This window comes from Pelodiscus sinensis, chromosome 3 (assembly GCF_052426305.1).
Source record: "Pelodiscus sinensis isolate ZL-2025 chromosome 3, ASM5242630v1, whole genome shotgun sequence".
NCBI classification, from domain to species: domain Eukaryota; kingdom Metazoa; phylum Chordata; order Testudines; family Trionychidae; genus Pelodiscus; species Pelodiscus sinensis.
The window spans coordinates 157940588-157961250 of NC_143054.1; the positions used below are offsets into that span (position 1 = coordinate 157940588).

The following is a 20663-nucleotide window of genomic DNA, read 5'->3' on the forward strand; positions in this document are numbered from 1 at the left end:
ATTTATAAACATAGAGTGGTTTGGCTCCAATTAAAAATTATCTCCAGTGTTGATACTCCTTAAGTAAGTTTTTCCATGCTGGATGTACACACAAAACTAGTCTTAACTGTTTTCAAAATCCCCTACCCTTCCCCAACAGTGAAGAATTCAAGTGGTATATTCCCTCCTAACGAGTGTTCCCTGTAAGCTGTTCGCTCATGCAGCTGCTCAAGAGAAGTTTAAATGCTGGCAAGCTCATTACCAGAGCCCCTACAGGTAGGTTTTGTGTTTCCATTGGTGGTGCACATTTGCACATGCCCCAGTGCACATGAAATGTATTCTGCACATGGATGGAAAAAACCAATTAAGACAATATTCCCTCTATTTATTTGGGAGAGGAGAGGGGGCAGAAGAAGGGGGAGCAGAGGAAGTGGGCAGATACAGGAACAAGGGAGAAGAGAAGGAGGCTCCCCTTCAATTCAGATCCTGCTGCAGGACACAAGATCAGCTTGCAAATTCATAACTGGGGTTGGGAGTAACAAAAGCCCAATATAATTTTTAGAATACTCTCAAAAGGTTTAAGTGACAACCCCAAGAAACTAGATAGTGTGTGCATGTACATATCACTAGGACCTGAATAATCCCAGAGTGACTGCTAACGTATTTTATTTACAAGAAAATACAACTCAGACAGGAAAGATACTGATATCCAATAGCTACGGTAGAGTAAGGGTAAGGAGATTTGGCAGTTTTCATGTAGCAAAAGCAAATAAGCAATATATAGTAATTTAAAACACCAGGGAAACTTAATCTTGAAAAAAAATTGTACATCCTTTCTTGATGAGCTTTTCCAAGTTCACACAGAACATGACTCAAGAAAAGTTCCTGATGTTGTACGTGTAAGGGAAACTAGTAGATACGTTGATGAAACTTCTATATGGTTTGTGACATTCTCTCTCTCTCAAAAAACAAAGGTGACGTTTAAAATTGTGAAAACTTATTTGAAGTCATTCTAAATTAAGCAACTTAAAGTTTAAAAAAGTGTGTGTATGAAGAAGAAGAAAAGGATTTGAAATAAAGGTCTTCACTGAAATAATACCAAAAACTTTAGGAAAGGTTTAGACAAAAGCATAATGAATATTTAAGAATATCTGCATGATTTAGAAGAGGTGCAGTCTGCTGCTTATCTTTTTTTATGTTTAAACATACACATATTAAAGTCTGAGCACTTACTGGATCAACCTGCCATATAATAACAGTTGTGTCCTTTGATCCCGTTGCTAGTTTAGTTCCATCATTGGAGAATTTACAGAACCATACTTCATTACAGTGCTCTGTTAGTATTTGCTGTGTGTAACATGGGAACTGTTTCCTGAAACAAGCAAAAGAGAAACAATAGGGTTTGTTAAAACAGAATCTGATAAGTAATTGGTAAAAACTAACACACACAGACACACCCACCCACCCACACGTTAACTTTAAAAGACAGGATCATCTTCAAAGCTCATAAGTTTAACTAGCTAGTATCAGTCTAGTTTGAGGACCACTAGGTATTGGGACTTAAGTACCAATAAATCAATAGATAAAATCAATACTCTTCCCTCCCCTCCATTATGTGCCAAGGAAGATCCTACCATCAAAATGTTAAAATCACACAGGAAAAATTCAGAGAAGTTATATTTACAGCTCACCAACTGACACTATGTTTTTCTGAACTGAACTGCAAGAAGATACACACTGTATTTATGTTATTACAGTTTCTGGAGATGCTAATATGTTCCAGGCATTGTGCAAACAAGACTGACTCACAGAGCTTACAAGTTAACTGGAGCAGGAACCATCTTTTGTTTATATATCTGTACAGTGCTTGACACAAAGAAGTCTTGGTCTATGACTGGGGGAGCTATTGCAATAAATCAATACAATTTAGGTAAAGCTCGTTATAAATCATTATCACGAATCTTATCTTACACTAAATACTGACAAATTCATGACAAGTGACTGTCCTAAAATGCGTTTTTCCTTCTCCAATATTTTTTTTTAAAATTGGTAGAAGTCAGTGAGGTACTTTTTGCAGCACTGGCTTATTACAATATTTGTTAGTATGCTGAAGATGTGGAAATCCTTTCAAGATGCTACCTAAAGCAAGTACAGAGAGTAAGACTCAGTATTACATTACTCAGAGCAACAAGCAATGCCCTTCCCTCCCCCCAAAAAAATCAGAAAAATATAAGGCAAAGAAACACTGCCCCACCTCTCCTCTTTCTTTAGTTGTAAATAATTGTGAGTTGGAGGCATGTCTCCATAGTCAAGCTTGATTTTCTGCTTAACCAAATATATTTTGAGGGATTATATAGTATTTTAAATGGCATTTCCCAGAACTGTAACTACTTCTAGGGAGGAAAAAAATCAAAAGGTTTATGATTTTAGGACTATGTAAACTGAATTTCAGACAGGTTGCAGGAAGATTACAAGAAGATTTGTTTTAAGTATAATTTGTTATTGTTTACTAGTACTCTGCCAGTTCTAATATTGTATGTCTAAAGCTGTGGTCCCCTTTCTAAAAAATGGGACAACTGCCTGCACGAAGTTCCTTAGTGTAAGAAGGCATAAATATCAATTTAATGAATGTAAATTATAATACATTGATGTGGGTTCAAGGAGCCCATTGGTTTCCTTTCCATTGAGGAAGGAGCGAGAGAGAGAGAGAAAAAAAAGACAGTTCTCACTCTACTAATGAAGCAGATTGTTTAGTAAGTTGTATGGCACAGATACAGTTAAGTATGTAATAAACAGGGACTCAACCACTGTTCTTCTCAGAAAAAGTGGAACAGATATTGATATTCAGGGGTGGTCACAAGACAAGACTTTGATTATGAAGCATGGCTGTTTGAACAGGTTTTATTTAGTTAGAGTAGTCATGCTCAACCATATTGCTCTCCACTTCTTACACAGAAGTCCTTGGTTACAGATCTGCTCAGAATAGCACACTTAACTTTAGGCCTGATTCACATTATAAAGTTAGGTCAATCAAGCTATGCTGCTCAGAGGTGTGAAAAGTCCACACCTCAAGGTACATAGTTCAGCCTACTTTAACACATGCCATAGACAAAATAATTCAGTTGACCTAGCTAGCATCTCTCAGGAAGGTATACTATTTGTGCCACTGTAGCATTTCAAGTGTAGACAAGTCCTTAGTGCAGGGGTACTCTATTTTTTTTTTTTGTCAAGATCCAAATCTCTCAGTCAAGGCAGTCAATGGCCCCGACTACAGAAAAAAACAAAAACAAAAAACAAAAAACAATAATTAGTAAATTTTAAAAAAATTTCAGGGTCTATTCCATAGTGTCTGGCAGTCCAGATTTGGCCCACAGTCTGCCTATTAACTACCCTTCCTGTGGTGGAATAAGGCATATGGAAACACTATGTGAACAACAAGGCCCATCAAGTACTGTATTTTCACAAATTTCAAATTCTAAATTTAGTCCTTAAAAAAAAAAAATCAGACCAAAAGAATTTAAATTACTGGAATAATAATGTAATAAAAACATAAAGGTGATTTTGTTTCCAGTGTTTACAATGAAAATGCTGATTAACAAATGGACACAATAAAGATTCACAGTGTTGCTACTTAACCCAGCATCTTCAAGAGGCAATATTCACTTTTCTCCCAAACGCTCAAGTTCTTCAGTGGTTTTTAAATAAAAGTTGCCTATCCATGCATAATCCTACAACTACCAACTTAAGTTGCAAGAGAGGAGAACCAGGTAAGTAAACAGATTTCACTTTTAAGTTCTTAATAAAGGGGTGGGGTGGGGTGTTAAAATGGACTGATTACAAAATAAAAGGATGCAATCAAAGGTCCCTCACCTGCCCCTCATTAAGTTATCCATTATCACAGGGCCAGTAATATGAAAAAAAGCTTCACCCTCCTTCATTCCACCCCAAGAAGAAGCAATTCTGTCTGTTTAGCTCACAGATGTTAGTGTGACAGAAGCATGTTGTATTCTAATATTGCCAGAAATCCATACAGATTAACCCCCTTTTAAAAAAAAAAAAAAGCGGAATTTGATGTTACCAGTGGTCTATCCTATTAATTTTAACATTGCTAAAGTCCCACTGTCTTTCAAACTATTAGATTACTATTACTTCAATTCTATCAATTTGTCTACATGTACTTAAAAAAGCCTAAAAAACAAAATCCAGAATTTGGCTTCCACTGTCTTAAACTCACCTCATTATGCCCAAGCATTGCAGCATGTACGGCGCCCCACATACTGATCTCAGACCCCTGCAATAGGTAGGTACAATAGGTTGAGTTGAGGACAGAGTGGAAGCCTTTGTTTTTAAGTGTCTTCTTCTGGGGGTGGGGAGGAGACAGGGGGTACATCAGACTATGGTTTAATTGATATATACATATATATATACATACATACACACACTCACACCCAGCATGCAAGTCTGGGTGTGGAGGATACAAAATTAGAAAGATAAAAGTTTGACCTATGTGGGCATATATTTACTATGGGTGAAGTTTAGACAAGCCCAGACTTGTTACATTTGGCCCTCAAATATTATTCTATTATTTTGTTCAGCTACATATCAAAGGGAGTGCTGGTGTTTCAAATTGTATTGATCTTTCCTATTAACTACATGCAAACGCAGCATTGACACTTCTGGACTGGCAGTAAATACTTAAAAAAAAAAAAAAAAAAAAAACACGCGCCACACACAATACACAATTTATAACTGCTCTAATTTTAAGAATCCTGAAGTACAAAGTAAAAGGACTTTAATTCCTATAGACTGTGAAGAAAGCCTTCACATCACTTCCCGTTGAAATGAAGTGTGATGGCCAGAAGTCCACACAAGAAAAGAATTCAAGGTGTTGTAATCTTGTGCTTTTAACTACCACAAGAGTCTAAAGCTAAGACAATTACTTCACATATGGTTAAAAGTATTAGGATAGTCATTTAGAGTCCTAATGAAAGTACTGAAAAGAATACTGAAACAGAAGTTTCACTTTAAAAACAGATGCCAAATAGTTTAAAGCTAAAAATCCCACGTGGTTAAAAATACTAGCAATTTTTTGAGAGACAAACAAAATTACACTGTGAGTACTGAGAAATTAGTAAGTAGCAGCTTTCTATGGTAAGTATTTAATACGATGAAAATCTGAATCACCAAAAATGTAGAACAGTCTTCTCGCTTTTTCATGCTGTTTCAGTGTCCAGAAACTTGTGGCCTTCATCCCCTAATTATACCTTTAGAATATCCAAAGCTTTGAATTTGTATTCAAGCCACTTATGCTAGATATCCCTGATGAGCTTTGATTGTCTGAAGAAAAATACCCAACACTGCAACTTTTTCTGTGTGCATGATATAGCAGCACTGAGTTACTTTCTGCTGTTGCCTGCAAACATTTTGCAACATTTTAAAGTTATAAGCAGCACCAATGTTACTCTAGCTTTTTAGTTATTTTTATAATCTAATTAATGAGTTTGGGTACACATGCAACATGCACTCTTTATGTGCCGAGTTACAAATGTGGGTGTTTTCTTACAAAACAATGTCAATTTTTTAAAAAATTAGATGAGCATGTTCTGTCTTATACAGTTTGCATTACACATATTTTAGTTATGTGCAAGAATTAGAGAGTAGAATTCACTATGCATTCTTATTGATTGCCAACTTTTAAAATATAACAGCGTTCATTAATTAAAGGCTAACTCTGGAATATGACCGAACAGTAAATGTGGATTAACCTTACACATCCAAGTAGTCTGATGATAAAGAACAGAGAGTTTCAATTGCCTAAGTCACAGGCTAGCCATTATATATTGACAGAATGATCAAACTTGCAGCCAAAAAGTAGCAAGTTTATGTAATTAGATTAAGGTTAAATACTAAATACATACACCCACATCATTGCAAGTTTCATTCCCTCAAGAAGTAGCTAGACAAGCAGCATTTTCATACACGCTTTGTAGTTTGTTTGCACCAACGACTAAAGTCAGGCAACTAACAGGGCCTGGCTTTTCCAGAAAGCCCCAATTAGCAAAAACTGGACCTCCCGTTCAAAGGAACAATATTGGGGTAAATGGACTGTGGGTTTGTTTGTTTTTTTTAAAATACTGCTGTCAATCTTAAAAGTAGAAAAAGAAATTCTTACCTACTACAAACATGGTCTATAAGAAGTGACACAGAATCTAGACTGTTATCTAGCTTGGTATTATGATATAGGCACCGGTCTCGTTGCAGCTCCACAGCCTGACGTAATAGATTCTGTAAACGCCTTGGGGGAAGCATCACCGACGGTGGTAGGTATGCTTGAAAAATGAAATAAAAGTTACAAATGCACATTTTATCTTCAAAATCTTTACTGAATAAAATCCCATAAAAGAGTTACAAATTGGAATCCACTCTACTATTCAACTTATTGGTTTATAACTGCATAACCGAGGACCCAAAGATGAACTCAGATTCACTGACACTTTCAAACAGAACTATACTTCAGCTCTGTTGCTTCTGATCACCACAAGTTCCATTTATACAAAATAGACTACTGCACACTGATTTTAACAGTCAAATCCTCAATTGCAATACTCCACTAGACTACATTGTGTGCTCATTATGAGGAATTCCCAATTAAAAGACAACACTGTATTAGTACTGCTATTAATAGAGCAGTAGAGTCCATCACCTTATAGTAGTGCTGTGCAAGCTCATTTGTAGACTCTTCAAAAGTCTCAAATGGAAGTGCAGCCTCTTTTGGAAATCTTAGATAGTCTAAGGACCCCCTCCCAGAAGCCCGTGGGCCAAAGATTGAAAACCACTATTACAGGACAGGCCACAGATTTGAAATGAGATACCACATGCTCTGGGGTCAGCTAGGCAATATCAAAGGAAGCTGCAATAAGCCAACATGTTGGCCTATCACAAGTGAATGACATGGAAGAAGCAAACTAACAGAGCAGATAGCAATGAAAACAATTCACATATTTTCTACATATAGCAGAGACACAGAGAACTGAAAGCTTTTATCTCAAACAGCTAGAGACATCAAAAGCTGAGAAACAAGACTTAAGACCCACAAAAATCACTAAGTCATTCCCATTAATCAGAATTACCATCCCCATAAAGCACCAATCATTGATAAGTGTAATTAAAATCACTTCCCTCAAAAGTTACCATATTAAGTGGGGATGTACTAGGGGGTATAAAATCCCATTTAACCAGTTAGACACTTAGCTGGAATCCTGCCCGGCACGGTGGGCAAGGCCAGACTAGAGCATAAAGTGGGGGAATGCTCCAGTCCGCCACTTAAGAGCTACCAGAAAACACCACCTAGTAAGGGTAATACTTACTGGTTAACCAGTCACAACCTTAGGATATACTAGAAAAATTTGGGGTACGTTTAGAAAAATCTATTTAAACGCTGACTATTGAATGTATCTTACTCTGGAGTTTGTCCAAAAGTTTAGATCTGGAAGCTGTTCCTTTTCCTTCCCATTCTGCTTTTGCACGCAAGTCTTCTGCATGACTACACATCAGATACCTGTCAAAACAAAAAGGGAATGAACTAGGGAGCTAAGCAACTAGTCAATTACCCCATAAGCCTATGCTTATCAGGGTAGTTGAGTCACTACTCAACTAGTCGCTTCTGCGCCCTTGGTGCCTCTGTATCAGAAGCAGCAAGGTAGGGGGAGAGCAGGAGCTAGATGCTGGGGGGAACCAGCTTTTAAGCCAGCTCTCCCCAGCACATCTCCAGAGAGACTGGGGAAGCAGAGGCGTAGCTGGGGAAAACGGCACAAGCAGGAACTCAAGCAGTCCCTGTTTGTGCTGGGTCTGACTACTGCGCCTCAGCCTTTTCAATGTAGCAAGAACACTGCAGGGATTCTATATTTAAAAGGCAGCAGCACAGACAGGATAATGAGTGCCCCTCCCCGCAATTAGCAGATTAGTTGAAATTTAACATCCCTAGAACAAACACATCCTATGATGATCATACCTTTTGGAATTAATTTTCAGTTGTAAGGATCATATATATGGAAATGTTCCTGTTTACAATTCATATCCGAGTGACTGCTCAGCAATTTTATTTACAAGAAAACACAATGCAGACAGGAAAAATGTTTGAGTGGGATGGGGTAGACAAGGCTCTAAGAAGAGAGACCTCTATTTTGGAACCCTCTCCCTCACATCAGCTTATTAAAGCCGAACGCATTGCTCTTTAGGACACATAGAACAGTCACGCCTAACCAACTTGTATTCAAGTAAAAGCTTGAACAAAATGTATGAGGAGTCCAAGAATTGATTGGAGCAAGTCAAAAAGTACAATGGTGCTTTATTTTGTGAGCAATAAGTTTCGTTTTCCCCCCTATGTAGATTAACTCAAAGGCTTATGAATTTCAACACAAAAATCCCAATGAAGCATCTCACAAGTTTAAATCAAGTCTGACTAATCTAGAATGCAGGGAGAGGGGAACCTCAGGCGTGGGAGCCAGATGCGGTCTCTGAAGCTCAGGGCCCCCTCCTCCAACACTGGGGAGCCCATGCTAGCACTTCAGCCCTTCCCTCCCTTTCTCCCCTCCCGCCAACTACCCCACTGTGGGGCTGGAGCACACAATCTATGAGGCTGGGCCCCCTTAAGCTCTGGTGTGGGAAAGGAATGTGGGGAGTGTCTTTCTCCTCTGTTAGGGGCCACATCAACGACAGTGTTTTGGTTTGGTTTTTTGCTTCTCACTTGTTCAACCCCCCCGAACTGATTTTTTTGTGGGTCAGTGTCCCGACCCAAAAAAGGTTCCCCACCTTTGCTATAATGGCACAAAAATCTACCCAGATGTAAACAAAATTTTCTATGCCAATGGATCCCAGTGCATTTGAGGCATGTGTTTCCAGCTGTATCATACTAAACTTCTAAATGTCTAGCATAATGGCATAGTTAACTACGACACCACTATGGACTGTACAGCTTGCTCCTTAGGATGGTGATGATCCTAATTCATTAGAAAGATTTATTATTGGAGTCTGAGGGATAGACAAATAGTCATTTGGCCCTAAAAGTTCTTTTGCTTTGTCATTCACTTGAAAGCTTTAAGCAGAGAAGGTGCCAATGCAAGGTATTGGATACACAAAACAACACATCTTTAGATTAGTCTTCAGGAAAGATGAAAAAAGAGACTGCAAATACTGCACTCTCCTCCTCCCAACAAAAATACTCCAACAAAATCCTTATCTACCAACTTGAGAATTACTCAGCTATAGGAAGGGAGCCTGAACATGCTTCCCTTAAAGGACTGGAATTAATGTCCTTATAAGTTCGGTTGATACCATAAAGGCAGTATATAACACTTATTTTAGATTAATGTGATCTGACTCATGATACAATAGTACTGTCAATATAGTAAATGTCTTCAGTATTTAAAAAGACAAAGGATCACCAATAGATTATATTAGCCAAGAAGCTAAAAACTATAGCATAAGTAATTCAGATGTTTAAAACAATTTAGTACAAAAGACTGAAGGAGGGGATAGATAAGAGATGTACTTCTGCAAAGAGTTTTCACCCACTGAATTCAACAGGAGTGGGACTGGGCCTAAAAGAAAGAACAGTGCTTTAGTTTTACCACTGACACTATTTTATGTACTCCATATGATTTCAAATGCACTTAATCGATTATGAAGAGATGGATTAGGAAATATTGACCAGCACTGGTTTCCATTGAATTACACAATCCCTCAGAACATTCTGTAGAATTAGTTGTCCAAGCTTAAAAACATCCTTACCCACTGAGGACATGAATGCGCTCTGTATTGTATTTCAGTGGTGTCAGTTCACAGCGTAGAACCTGAAGTGCCTCCAGGACCTTGCCATCCTCCAGGTATTCCAGGTACTTCTGCTGTAGTAGCAAGAACTTCATCCTCTGACATGATAGAAAGCAGCAGTCAGGGGGAAAAGTTTCAGAAAATGTTTGAGCCTAAACAGAACAGTAGAAACTGTTCTACTAAGCTCTTCACAAATATAGCTATATGTAATGTATTATTATTTCTGGCTGATCTTTAAATTGTGGTAGTTAGAAGAGATCCCCCAAAAATAAAAAAAATCCAACCCATCTGAACGTATTCTTTCCTGCTTCTTACACTCCCTTCTAGTTATTATTTTGAACCCATATCCCTTTCACCTAATCCTGGTTTGAAGGACAATGACTGAAACTCCCTTAATCTTATGCCCAATTTTTAAAAAAGTTTGATATGTTGTACGCTTGTACAGAGCACGACCCAGTAGGTCAGCAAGTGTTTTTATACAGATTACATAGAAGCTCACCAAGGGATTCTTGCTATAGTTGTAAAATAAACATTCTTTACAGAAAGCAGAGCAACATAGCTTCCCACATTTAAGACACACTTCACCTATACTCATTTCTCATAAGCATTAACTTCTATTGCAATTCCAATGTGACCCTCACACATTTTCCCATCAAAAGTTGTTAATGTTAAGATCACATGTTTATGGACACAAGAAGAAAGAAGGCATTCAGTTCTACAATTAAAACCTGGAGCCCCCCAAATTTAACATGCTGATGATCCTTAAGATGAAAGTTATACACAGCTTGATTGCTTCTACATAAGCACAGCCACACTCTGTGTGTATTTTTTGTCTGCCTCCTCTCCTATTCGTGGCTATGTCTATGAGAAGACACCTTCCTTCCTCTGGTCTGCCACAAGTAGTGGGATAAGAAGAAAACCTGAGAACATATCCAGAGTGAAACAAAATTAAATTAAAAAAGTGACTTATGTTTTCTCTATCTCTTCAGAACAGAATGAAGCGCAAAACACATCGTAAGTATACAATTTGATCAACACCTATCCCCCTGTGAGTCCAGTAGACCCCAAAGATCATAGGCTTTGCAACACTGTAGGTAACTCATTACTAAGTTAACGAAGAATATAATTTTGAGTGAAGTGCTAGTCTCTTCAAAATCAAAAAACACAAGAAATGTATAAAAGCCTTGAAGTTATGCCTTATCTTTACAGGTTTTACTGAACGTTGTTCATTTTTTCACTTTATCTTGGATAGGGCAGCTACACTGTTCTATTTGATCAATTTCATTTAATTCTGTTTTTCCATACAATAGCTCAATGCTGACGTGTTCTAAGCTATTAACAATGGAATATTTAAATAACTAGAGCTTCATTTAAAGAGTATTTTTTGTAAATTAAGGAGAAAAAAACCCTTAAATTTTAAGTGTAAAGGCTAAATTAGTCATTCCTTGAAGCTTACCCAATTTAATGTTTGACTGACTACGCAAGCCATATTTAAAAAGAAAATTCGTTCTCATCTCATTCATGATGTTTAAGATGTACAGTATTGTCATTACAGCGGTAAGAAGATAGATAACTCACTGGAGTAGAGCATTATAAAGAAAAAAAATCTCATTCATCCTACACATTTGACTAAATGAGATATTCTTTTTTAGGAGAATTTAAGACGACAAAACCACTAGCAGGTAAAATATTTAAACATTTAGATAAAATATTTGCTTTCTTTCAAGGAGAATCATTCCAGATGGATTATAAATACAGCCTATGATGTCTACGCTTCATTAAAACAGAGAACCACACACCTTCTGTAATTCTTGAGAACAAACCAGACATATCAAGTTTTCATGTACATGAATGAAAACTGCTGACTTACTATATAGCTTTCAGAAGTGTATGATGTTACCTAGATATGCATCACCGTATAGATACTATAGCATCTTAGTTTTCCAGTACTCGGATGTCTTCTAGGGGGTAGGTCAGAACCCCCTTTATATTAGTCTCCCTTTCACTGCACAGTCAGTTTGTTTGCATTCGGTGTGAAGGGGGAAGAGGAGGCTCATTAGAGAAGAGAGTATCTATAATTTTTACAGGTATAATGTTGAAGATTTTGTGGTGACGAGTCATTAGAAGTCAGACTTCCCCCTTTAATACTTCCTATGCACTTATTACGAGTGGAGGGGTTGGTTCCGTGTGGTAGGTGATCACCATATATAATTTTTTTTTAAATAACTTTGTTCTCAGTTTTTATCCAGAACTCTGTGTTGAATATTCTCCAATTCTCCCTGCATATTTCATAGATAATATTTTGTTTCTTATGTAGCCATCCATTCACTTTTTCTTGGTTTCCCTTATCTGCATGATGATAACTACTTCATCCAATTACTACCTCTACCCCTTCTTTTAGAACCATTATGCCAGGTAATGAAGCCATTTCTGTTGAGGAAGAAAAGAGAAAAGAAGGTTTTTTTTGTTGTTGTGTCAATATCAGCAATTTCATGGAACTTCCTGTAAAAGCAAGGCAGAGCACTGTCTCCATGACTCATTTTATCCACACTAGTACAAGAAGCATGTCAAAATTGACTGACGTTGAGCCCTTGTATTTTGTATAGCAACCAAGGCGAGTACCGTTGCCAAGACAGCTGAATATGTACATTCTTACAGTTGGTTCAGCACAAATTTTCCTTTAAAAATAGTCATTAATTCCATGAATCCTAGGCATACTACTGAAAAGGATAACTTAGAATGATTCAACACTGGAGTTTTCATATATGGAGACACTGTACATGGTAAAAATATTTTATTTGTAACAGACTTGAAAGAAAAATGTTGAATGGATTTAATTACAGATAATGTCCTTATAAAGGCCCAAGGAACATTCTGCCTACAGTTTAATCACAACTGCTTTGTTATTTGTTCCTGACTGTATTTTTGTCCAAAAAACTGCTAAGTTATCTGATGGGACGTAGGATTAATTTCTTATTTAAATGCCAGTATCCCAAATAATGAGAAGTCAGCTTACACAGGTTCTACAGCTAAGGGGCATGGATCCTATTCCACTGTATGTTTTAAAGGATTTTTCTTATCTTCTGTTAGGCAATTCAGCTTTTCCTATTCTTGAATCAGCTTTTCTGCAACCAGTGCGCTTCTTTTGTATCATAAACTTAAAAAACAACTAAGTATTGTAGCACGTTAAAGATTAACAAAGCATGAAGATGGTATCATGAGCTTCATGGGCACAGCCCACTTCTTAAAACTCATGATACCATCTACATGTTTTGTTAGTCTTTAAAGTGCTACCATACTATTTGTTGTTTTTTTAAGTTTATCCTGTACTGACTAATTCGGCTACCCCACTGAAGCTTTTAAATTCTATCAGACTTTTTTCCCCTTCTTTCTTCCTAATTTCTCCCTCTGCTGCTAGTACCTAATACTAGTAGTGCTGATAATTGTTTCTGGTGTCAGAGACCATCTTCCTCAACTGGACAGAAGGGAGTTTAAAAAGGTAAAGGCATAACATTAATTCAGTGCTGTGTTATCCTACAGCTTGAAAGAAATATTGCCGGATGATATATCTTACGCTTACAATTAGGTCTTCAATATACTTTTCTATCCAATATGAACAACATAAGAGCACTAAATTGATAATGATTAGAAGGTAGCTACATACCCAGTTCACTACTGAGATCTCCCTTCAAATATAATTATGGTCTTGCAATGGAAATATTAGAAGAGACTTGACTCCCTTTCAATATCTATCCTCTCTCAATAAAACTAAAAGAGTCCTGAGACAGTTAACTGCAAACTTAACACTGACAATATAGTTTGAAATGCAGTTAGCTACTTCTTTTCAAAATGATCATTGAAGATCTGACTACAGCTACTCTGTTTCAACAGCAAATGTACCTCTGTATGTTATCTGGTGGAGAAACGCCACAGGAAATAATGTTCATCTTCTCAGGCTGACAATTTTAATTATGTTACATAACCTGATGTATAATACTAAAGATGAGTTGAAGAAAGTGCTGCATTTTGCTGTTTCTAAATACTGTATGATATAATTAACAGTAACATTGACTCAATGGTTTGATGCTAATGTGGCCCCATGTAAAGAATTGCTAGGGCGTAACCTTGGCCAGGATTGAGTAAAAGTCATGGTTGGGAGGGAAGGGTGGAAGGAAAGGGGGGGTGTTTAAATGTATATATTGTTAGCACTTAAACAATGTAATAACTAATAAAATAGGACGAAAGTGGATGCTTTGAACTTGTTTCTTTAGTTTCCTACTTAAATATGAACTTATAAGTTTCTCTTAAAAATACTCAATGAAAAGACAGAGTCTATGGGCTCATCAACATCCTTACTGTGAAAACAATGCAAATCTGATAAACAAATAGCCCATTTTACTACACGTAACACCATCTTTCGATATTCTGAATGTCTTCAAATTGAAACAAGAAAAATCAATTAACTGAAACTAGAGGAAGCTGCCACTTTTAGGTAACTATGTACAAGGTCTCTGAGTGAGAGCAAAAGGAAAAGTTAAAGGATTCTATCCCAGTAAAGAATCATTACAGGCTTTAGAGCTTCTCTACACAGCAAGTTAACTCCTGATTAACTCCATGTGTGGATGTTATATTCCACATGGAGTTCATAAGGAAGCTAATCCGCTCTTAGTTCATACCCCAGTTTACTCCAGATTAATTTTCACATATAGACAAGCCTTTAGCCATACCATAAGGATAGGAGATCCTAAACAGGTTTCCTAACTGTAAAGAAAAAAATTGTGCTTCTACCTGCAATTTTGTCCTGTGATATCATTTGAATTTCAATGAGATTATCAAGTGAACATAGCGAGGATGAATGGGACTATTCTATCAGATAATGGCAAACCAAGAGCAGACAAGCTGAATTTCACTTGGAAATCTTAAATGCAGTGACTGACATGCTGACCAGGGCCAAAAACTAAACTGGATATCCATAAGATTTTTTGGAAATTCCACCTAATAGCAGAAGAAAGTTTCGGTTTTCATGTTTGGCCCGCTACTCTAGATAAGGCTTTCCTTTAGTACCTCTACCAGTTGCACCCCCCATACTATGTTACATCAAGTACAGACACTGCTAATCATATTGTTCAACAGGAGTACAGGACAACTGCAATCAATTGTGTTTACAAAGGAATTAAGAAAGCAGGCTACTTCTTTTCAGCTGAGGCCAGCTGCAGCAACTGTTTAATCCAGATTTGAAATTTAGATCAGCAGTTTATACCTTAATATGCAGCACTTCCATCTGTAGATCTCAAAGCACTTTATGGCAATTTTTATGGATAGGGAAACTAAGACACAGGCAGAATGTATAATATCCAGGCCATACAACTTTGTTTACATAGCTCATTTTGATTCAAGGTTAATGTCCAGATCATCCTTGACCAAGTCACATTAAAAATAAGATTCCTTAGCCTATTAAAGCATATAGTAAAATGTCAGTAGGATTGACCTTTTACATACACGACACCCACCCATCCATCTTGAGACACATGTGGTGCCAGGCTGGGATTCATAAACCTAGACCTCTCTGATCTTGGTTCATAAAACACAACAGCACTTCTTCTCTTAAGAATATGGCTATTTACTGAATTTATTCTCCTAAACACTGTTCAATAGATGAATGAAACAAACAGCTTTTAAATCAAATAAAATGACCTAAAACAGAAACCAGAAACACAGTGCCTTGTAGAAGATCAATATAAAGTTGCCAAAATAAGCGTACATTGAATTGACCTGTTCTTTTTTACATAACATGATGGAAATAGAGGAGTGCAAGTACTACTAAGACTACTAGAAATAAAAATCTGAATTATTTAAATCCTCCACCACCACTGGTGCCATGAGACGGAGAAATGTTATCCGACCCCTTAAAACAAGATGAACAGAGGTGTCTAAAACATCACTGATGGTACAAAATTCACAGATTAATCCTCATCTATTAGATCTGATTGTGTAGAGCATAATCATTCTCTACTGACATTTCCTTTTCCAATTGCTACTTATTGCTCTAAGTTTTCGCTGAAATCTTTCAATAACCATAAAATATTCCAGACAACTCTTACAACCATTTAAAAAAATCTGAATGAGACAGGTAATCTCTATAAATGTAACAGATTCTTTAAAAAAAAAATTAAAAAATCAATTACTCAACATCTGACTCTAAAGATGTGGATAATAGGATAGAGTGACTTATCCCTTTACTGTACATCTTTATTTTTTTACTGCTGTACATATGGCAGATTTATTTTTAAATAAAAAAGTTGTTTTTGTTAATTGAACTGATTCTGAGGATTAAAAATACACTTAAGTGTCAATCTAAGTTAGATAGAGTTTGAAAACAAAACAAAAAAATTCACATTTCCACAAGTTTTACTCAGTTGCGTACATTTTACAAAGGCTAAGACTTATGTAGCCTTTTATAGTTTAGATTTACTAAATGTCAAATTAGCCTCTTCTAATTGCAATAAGTCCTTATACTATGACAATTTTTAATAAGCTAGCATGGATAGCAACATTTTGAATAGAATAGGGAAAAAACTCCTCTCTCAAAATGTTCACTCCTCATGAGACAATGAGCATGTACACATTGTTTTGGTATATTTTCTTTGGATAATCTTTCCTGACCCATGTTGCTTCTTTACTCTTTTTAAAAGTTTGTTCTCTGATATTAGCCTTCTAAGCAAAAAAGAAGAAGAACAAGAATTGTAGCTTAATAGGAAAGACTTTGGAAAAGTTTAACTATGACATACTTAACAGAACAAGATGCAACTCCTTTCAGGCAGCCACTTATGTTTTGTTAACATCTGTTTTTCCTACTTCACTTCCTGTTCTCTCTCTTCCCCTCCCCCACCAGGCAGGAAACTCTCCTGACAACAAAATGAATCAGCTAGAAGTAAAAAGCTAAGCAGCCATCAGCTGATTCCTCATTGTTTACAGCCACAGGCCCTTCACAAAGCAGTACTACATTTTTCTCCTCAAATAACTACAAAACACTGAATAGCTAATGTCTAATTTTAGTAAACATTTAACATTGTTAAATTAAGATGGCTGAAGAAAGGTTAAGGCTGGATGTAACCATTTTGATCCTGGGTCACAGAAATAAATCCAGAAACACTTTCCATGTCATCACAAAGTTACTGAAACCACATATATAAAGCCAAACCAATCACAGGATCTAAACCGTAAGGTGAACCAAGTAAACATACATTATTACCAGACTGATCCGCTTTACAAATAGGACAAAGCTTACAAAAATTGCACAGAGTGGCACACATTTATTCTTTAAGAGCCATCTGGAAAAACAACATTACTGTTCACTTTCTATAGCAGCCCATGACATTCTATATATTCCCATGACATTCTATAGCAGTTTGCAAATCCCCACTGTACCTAGGTATTCTAAACTGTACCTAAGCTTGATTCTTAAATTTACACATTCAATGCACTGAGTGTTGCTCTTCATATTTTAGGCATCCTCTCTCAAACACTACAAAGTGATAGGAGACCACAGTTAGCATTTTCTGATAGAAAGCCACCTACTAAAATAAGTACAGATGCCAACATTAACTCTGAAATAAGTACAAAAAGTGTTCTACTACAATTATTCCCAACTATATCCGAGACAACTGAAGTGGTGCCTCTTACCACAATTGCATGAGGAGAATGCACCAAAGGCTTAAGTTCATTCAAGTCGTTCTCAGCCTGCAAAAAATGGTATAAAAAAATAAGCTTGAAGAACTGTGAAATGCATTTCACAAGCTATAAATTTAATAACAGTTACATAGTCCTATATGCCCCACATACATTACCTTATCCCATTCTCCTTCCATGACATGATTGCGGAACTTGGTAGCAGAAGGATGTTCTAAACGACATCCCGATTCTTGCATGAGAAGATCAACAGTCTGGCTGCAGGAGAGATACAGTGTAAAAAAACCTGACCGATTTTACTCTTAAAATGCATCACCCACTGCAATAACAGTCTGCAATATTTTAAAAACTTTATGAAGCAAGATATTTATAACCCAGATTCAGAAACATGTGAAGATTTAAGTATTCCAATCACTCAAGATACTTGGATAGACAGCTCTCTATATCCACAACAGTGGTTGATTGGTTTGAAAATTTGTACAAAGTGCTTAGATGGTCTTCCTTGACTAACCCACCATCTCAGACAAGCATGTCCAAATAAAAATAAACTAGTTTCTAGCTGCAAGTTGTCTGCATGGAAAAAAGATATGGGTTATAAACACTAGATACATCTTATAACCACCAGTAGAGAATGTGTATGAAGACCTGACACTATACTGTATTAAGATGTCTGCAGACATAGCTCTAGTCTTTGCTCATGTCAGGACTTTTAAAGGTAATTTCCTTTAAAATAAAAAAAATAAACCTACTAACCTGTAACCCTCCCCCTTTTATGCTACAAATATTGTATTTACTGTAGTGTAATCTATAAACAGTGGCAAGCTGTCTCCTGCTGTGGTAAATCTGCCGCCTCTTTCACTGGTGTGTTTTGTGTACTATCAAAATCAATCCAACCCCATACTAGCTTGGGATCTCTCTTTTGATATTTTCCTTGTAGCTTTATTTTCTGGATAATTATCTATAGTTCCATTCCCCAAAATCTTAATACCCACCTTGTTACTGTTACGTTTTAGTTATAAAAGGGGTGGGGTTATGTAAAATCCAAATGGTTCATCTCTCTGTATTTTATTTCTATTTCCCCTTCCTCTGCTGCACACTCACTCAACAATACTGCAATGCTCTGATCTACAGAAGAATCAACATATGTATCATTTTAATTTTTTCCAGTCTACACAGAGTATTTTCAAAAGCTATTAGACATATGGCCAAAACAAATCTATACAAGCTTTCATCCAATTACAGGAATGCAGGCTCTGCAGTCAGAATCCTGAAGGATAGTTTAATTCGTTTGGTTGGTTTGTTTATAGTTAACCATTGAGCTATTGAAACTTAAAACAAAAAAACTCCAAGTGTCCAGACTCTATTACATTCACCAAATCACTTCTCTCCAAGTAAAACATTTGTACTGATCTGACATTAGTTATAAGTGAGCAGCCTTTCCTATTGTCATCTCTGGCACAGGAAGCTCTACCTGTCCTCCCACCCACCATGGTTCAGACAGTCTGCCTTGAATGTATAAAGCTGGGTGAAAGACAGGTTCCTCACTTGATTGTTTTCAATACATCAGGTCTGCCCCACAGCTCCCCTTCATATACTCTTACTGATCTCACTTTATAATGGGCTATCAAGCTGTGACAGGGTAGTTAGTGGCAGAAAGCTCTTTCCTCCCTTCCGCTGTCCAAACCTTATGTATGTGGGTCATAGACAGATTTGTCGGTCTGTCTCCCATAGGCACGGTGTTCTATTTTAGGGCATCAAGTCTCCCAGCACCTTTATTTCCCCCGGCCCACCCCTGCACGAAGGCAGACCCTCCCCCACTTTGACTCCTCTTTCCTTACTGATTGCTATTCACCTACATAAATGCTGATCTACAGCAGCAGAGGGTACCCGGGCTCCCCAGCCTCACCCTGCCTCCCTATGGCTGGTAAAGCGGGGGGCTCATAGCACCCGCTAGCGGGGAAGGGAAGGAAAAAGGAGCCTCGCCAGGTGGGCCCCCGCGCAGGCCTGCCTGGTAGGGCTCCCTGCCTCTGGCGCAAGAGGGGGTCTAGCTCTCCTCCGGGAGGCGCGGGCACTTACTTGAGGCCCAGCCCGTGGAGGTGCTGCCCGATGAGTCGGATCACGTCTTCGTCCGACTGCGAGAGCCGCTTCTTCTTCTTCAGGGCGCTGCCGCCGCCTCCCCCCAGCTCCGCGGCGGCCGAGCCGGGCCCCCCGGCGGCAGGGACCCCGTTGTTGACGCTCAGGCCGCCGGGGCTGCTGCCGCCGCCGCTGTTGGCCGTGGAGGGCAGCAGCCCGTTGGCGTGAGCCAGCTGCTCCCCGGCGGCCGAGCCCGACGAGGCCTCGCCGTTCTGGGCGACCAGACAGCCCAGCTCCGGGCCCGCCGGCCCCTGCGGCGGCGGCTGCTGCTGCTGCTGGCCCCCTCCTGCCCCGTTGGACTGCATGGCGCTGCCGCTGGTGCTGCTGCCTCGGAGCGGGGCGGCAGGGGGGGCGAGCCCGGCGGGGAGCGAGGGGGACTGGGACGAGGTGAGGCCTGCTCTGGCCGCGGAAGCCCCGGACTCGCCTGCTCCCTCCGCCGCCGCCGGGGAGGCCCGGGCTTTCTTCCGCGGGGGCGGGGAGGCGCCGCCGGTGTCCGAGTCGGAGGAGGAGGAAGCGGAGGCCAGAGTTTCCTCGCCGAGAGCGGCCGTGGTGGGAAGCCGGGGGGGGCGAGGCGAGGGGAGGAGGAGCGGGGCCCTGTCCCCCCCGGAGTCCCGGAGACAGTGCCGCCACCCGCTCGGGGCTCCCTCTTGTTATTGCTACCGCTGCCCGGAGCCCCCGCCCGGCTGCCCCAGGCGCCCGGCCTGCTCCGTGCCGCTGGGTTTGTCACTTCTCTGCCCAGCTGCAGCCTAATGGAGTCCGGGCCGGGACGTCACAGGAAATTCCTATACTGCCCCCTACACCTACTTCCGCCGCCTGGAGCGGGGTATGGAGCCTATAGGGGCAGGGGGCAAAGAGGAGCGGGGCTTCACCCTGCCTGGGTAGCTCCAGAGGATGGAGGGAGGGCCCAGCCCCGGAGGGGGCTTTGCCATACACCTGTTCAGCTGCCTCCCACTCAGCCCTGTGTGCCCACCTAGCACACCCTCTGTATACAGACTATATACGTGTCCTGATCTGTAATACATAGGGACAGACGA

The 20663-nt window shown here is 39.1% G+C and overlaps 1 protein-coding gene across 5 annotated transcripts in view; it reads right to left on the minus strand.

Annotated features, from left to right (window-relative positions):
- Positions 1-20279, minus strand: part of WDR26 (WD repeat domain 26) — a 41891-nt gene extending 21612 nt beyond the window's left edge. For 2 of the 5 annotated variants that reach the window (XR_012902948.2, XR_016349263.1), the window contains exons 1-8: positions 19573-20079; positions 17655-17754; positions 17491-17547; positions 9769-9905; positions 7440-7537; positions 6152-6308; positions 4214-4339; positions 1213-1351 (exon numbers count right to left, since the gene is read on the minus strand). Coding sequence is in view for 3 of the 5 variants with exons in the window: in XM_075925269.2 (XP_075781384.2) it covers positions 1213-1351; positions 4214-4339; positions 6152-6308; positions 7440-7537; positions 9769-9905; positions 17491-17547; positions 17655-17754; positions 19573-19934 (1176 nt within the window). In the remaining 2 variants the exon portion in view is untranslated. Of the gene's footprint in view, positions 1-1212; positions 1352-4213; positions 4340-6151; positions 6309-7439; positions 7538-9768; positions 9906-17490; positions 17548-17654; positions 17755-19572 lie in introns of all 5 variants that reach the window. The other 3 variants (XM_075925269.2, XM_075925270.2, XM_075925273.2) reach the window with 3 other exon arrangements.
- Positions 20280-20663: the final 384 nt, after the last annotated feature.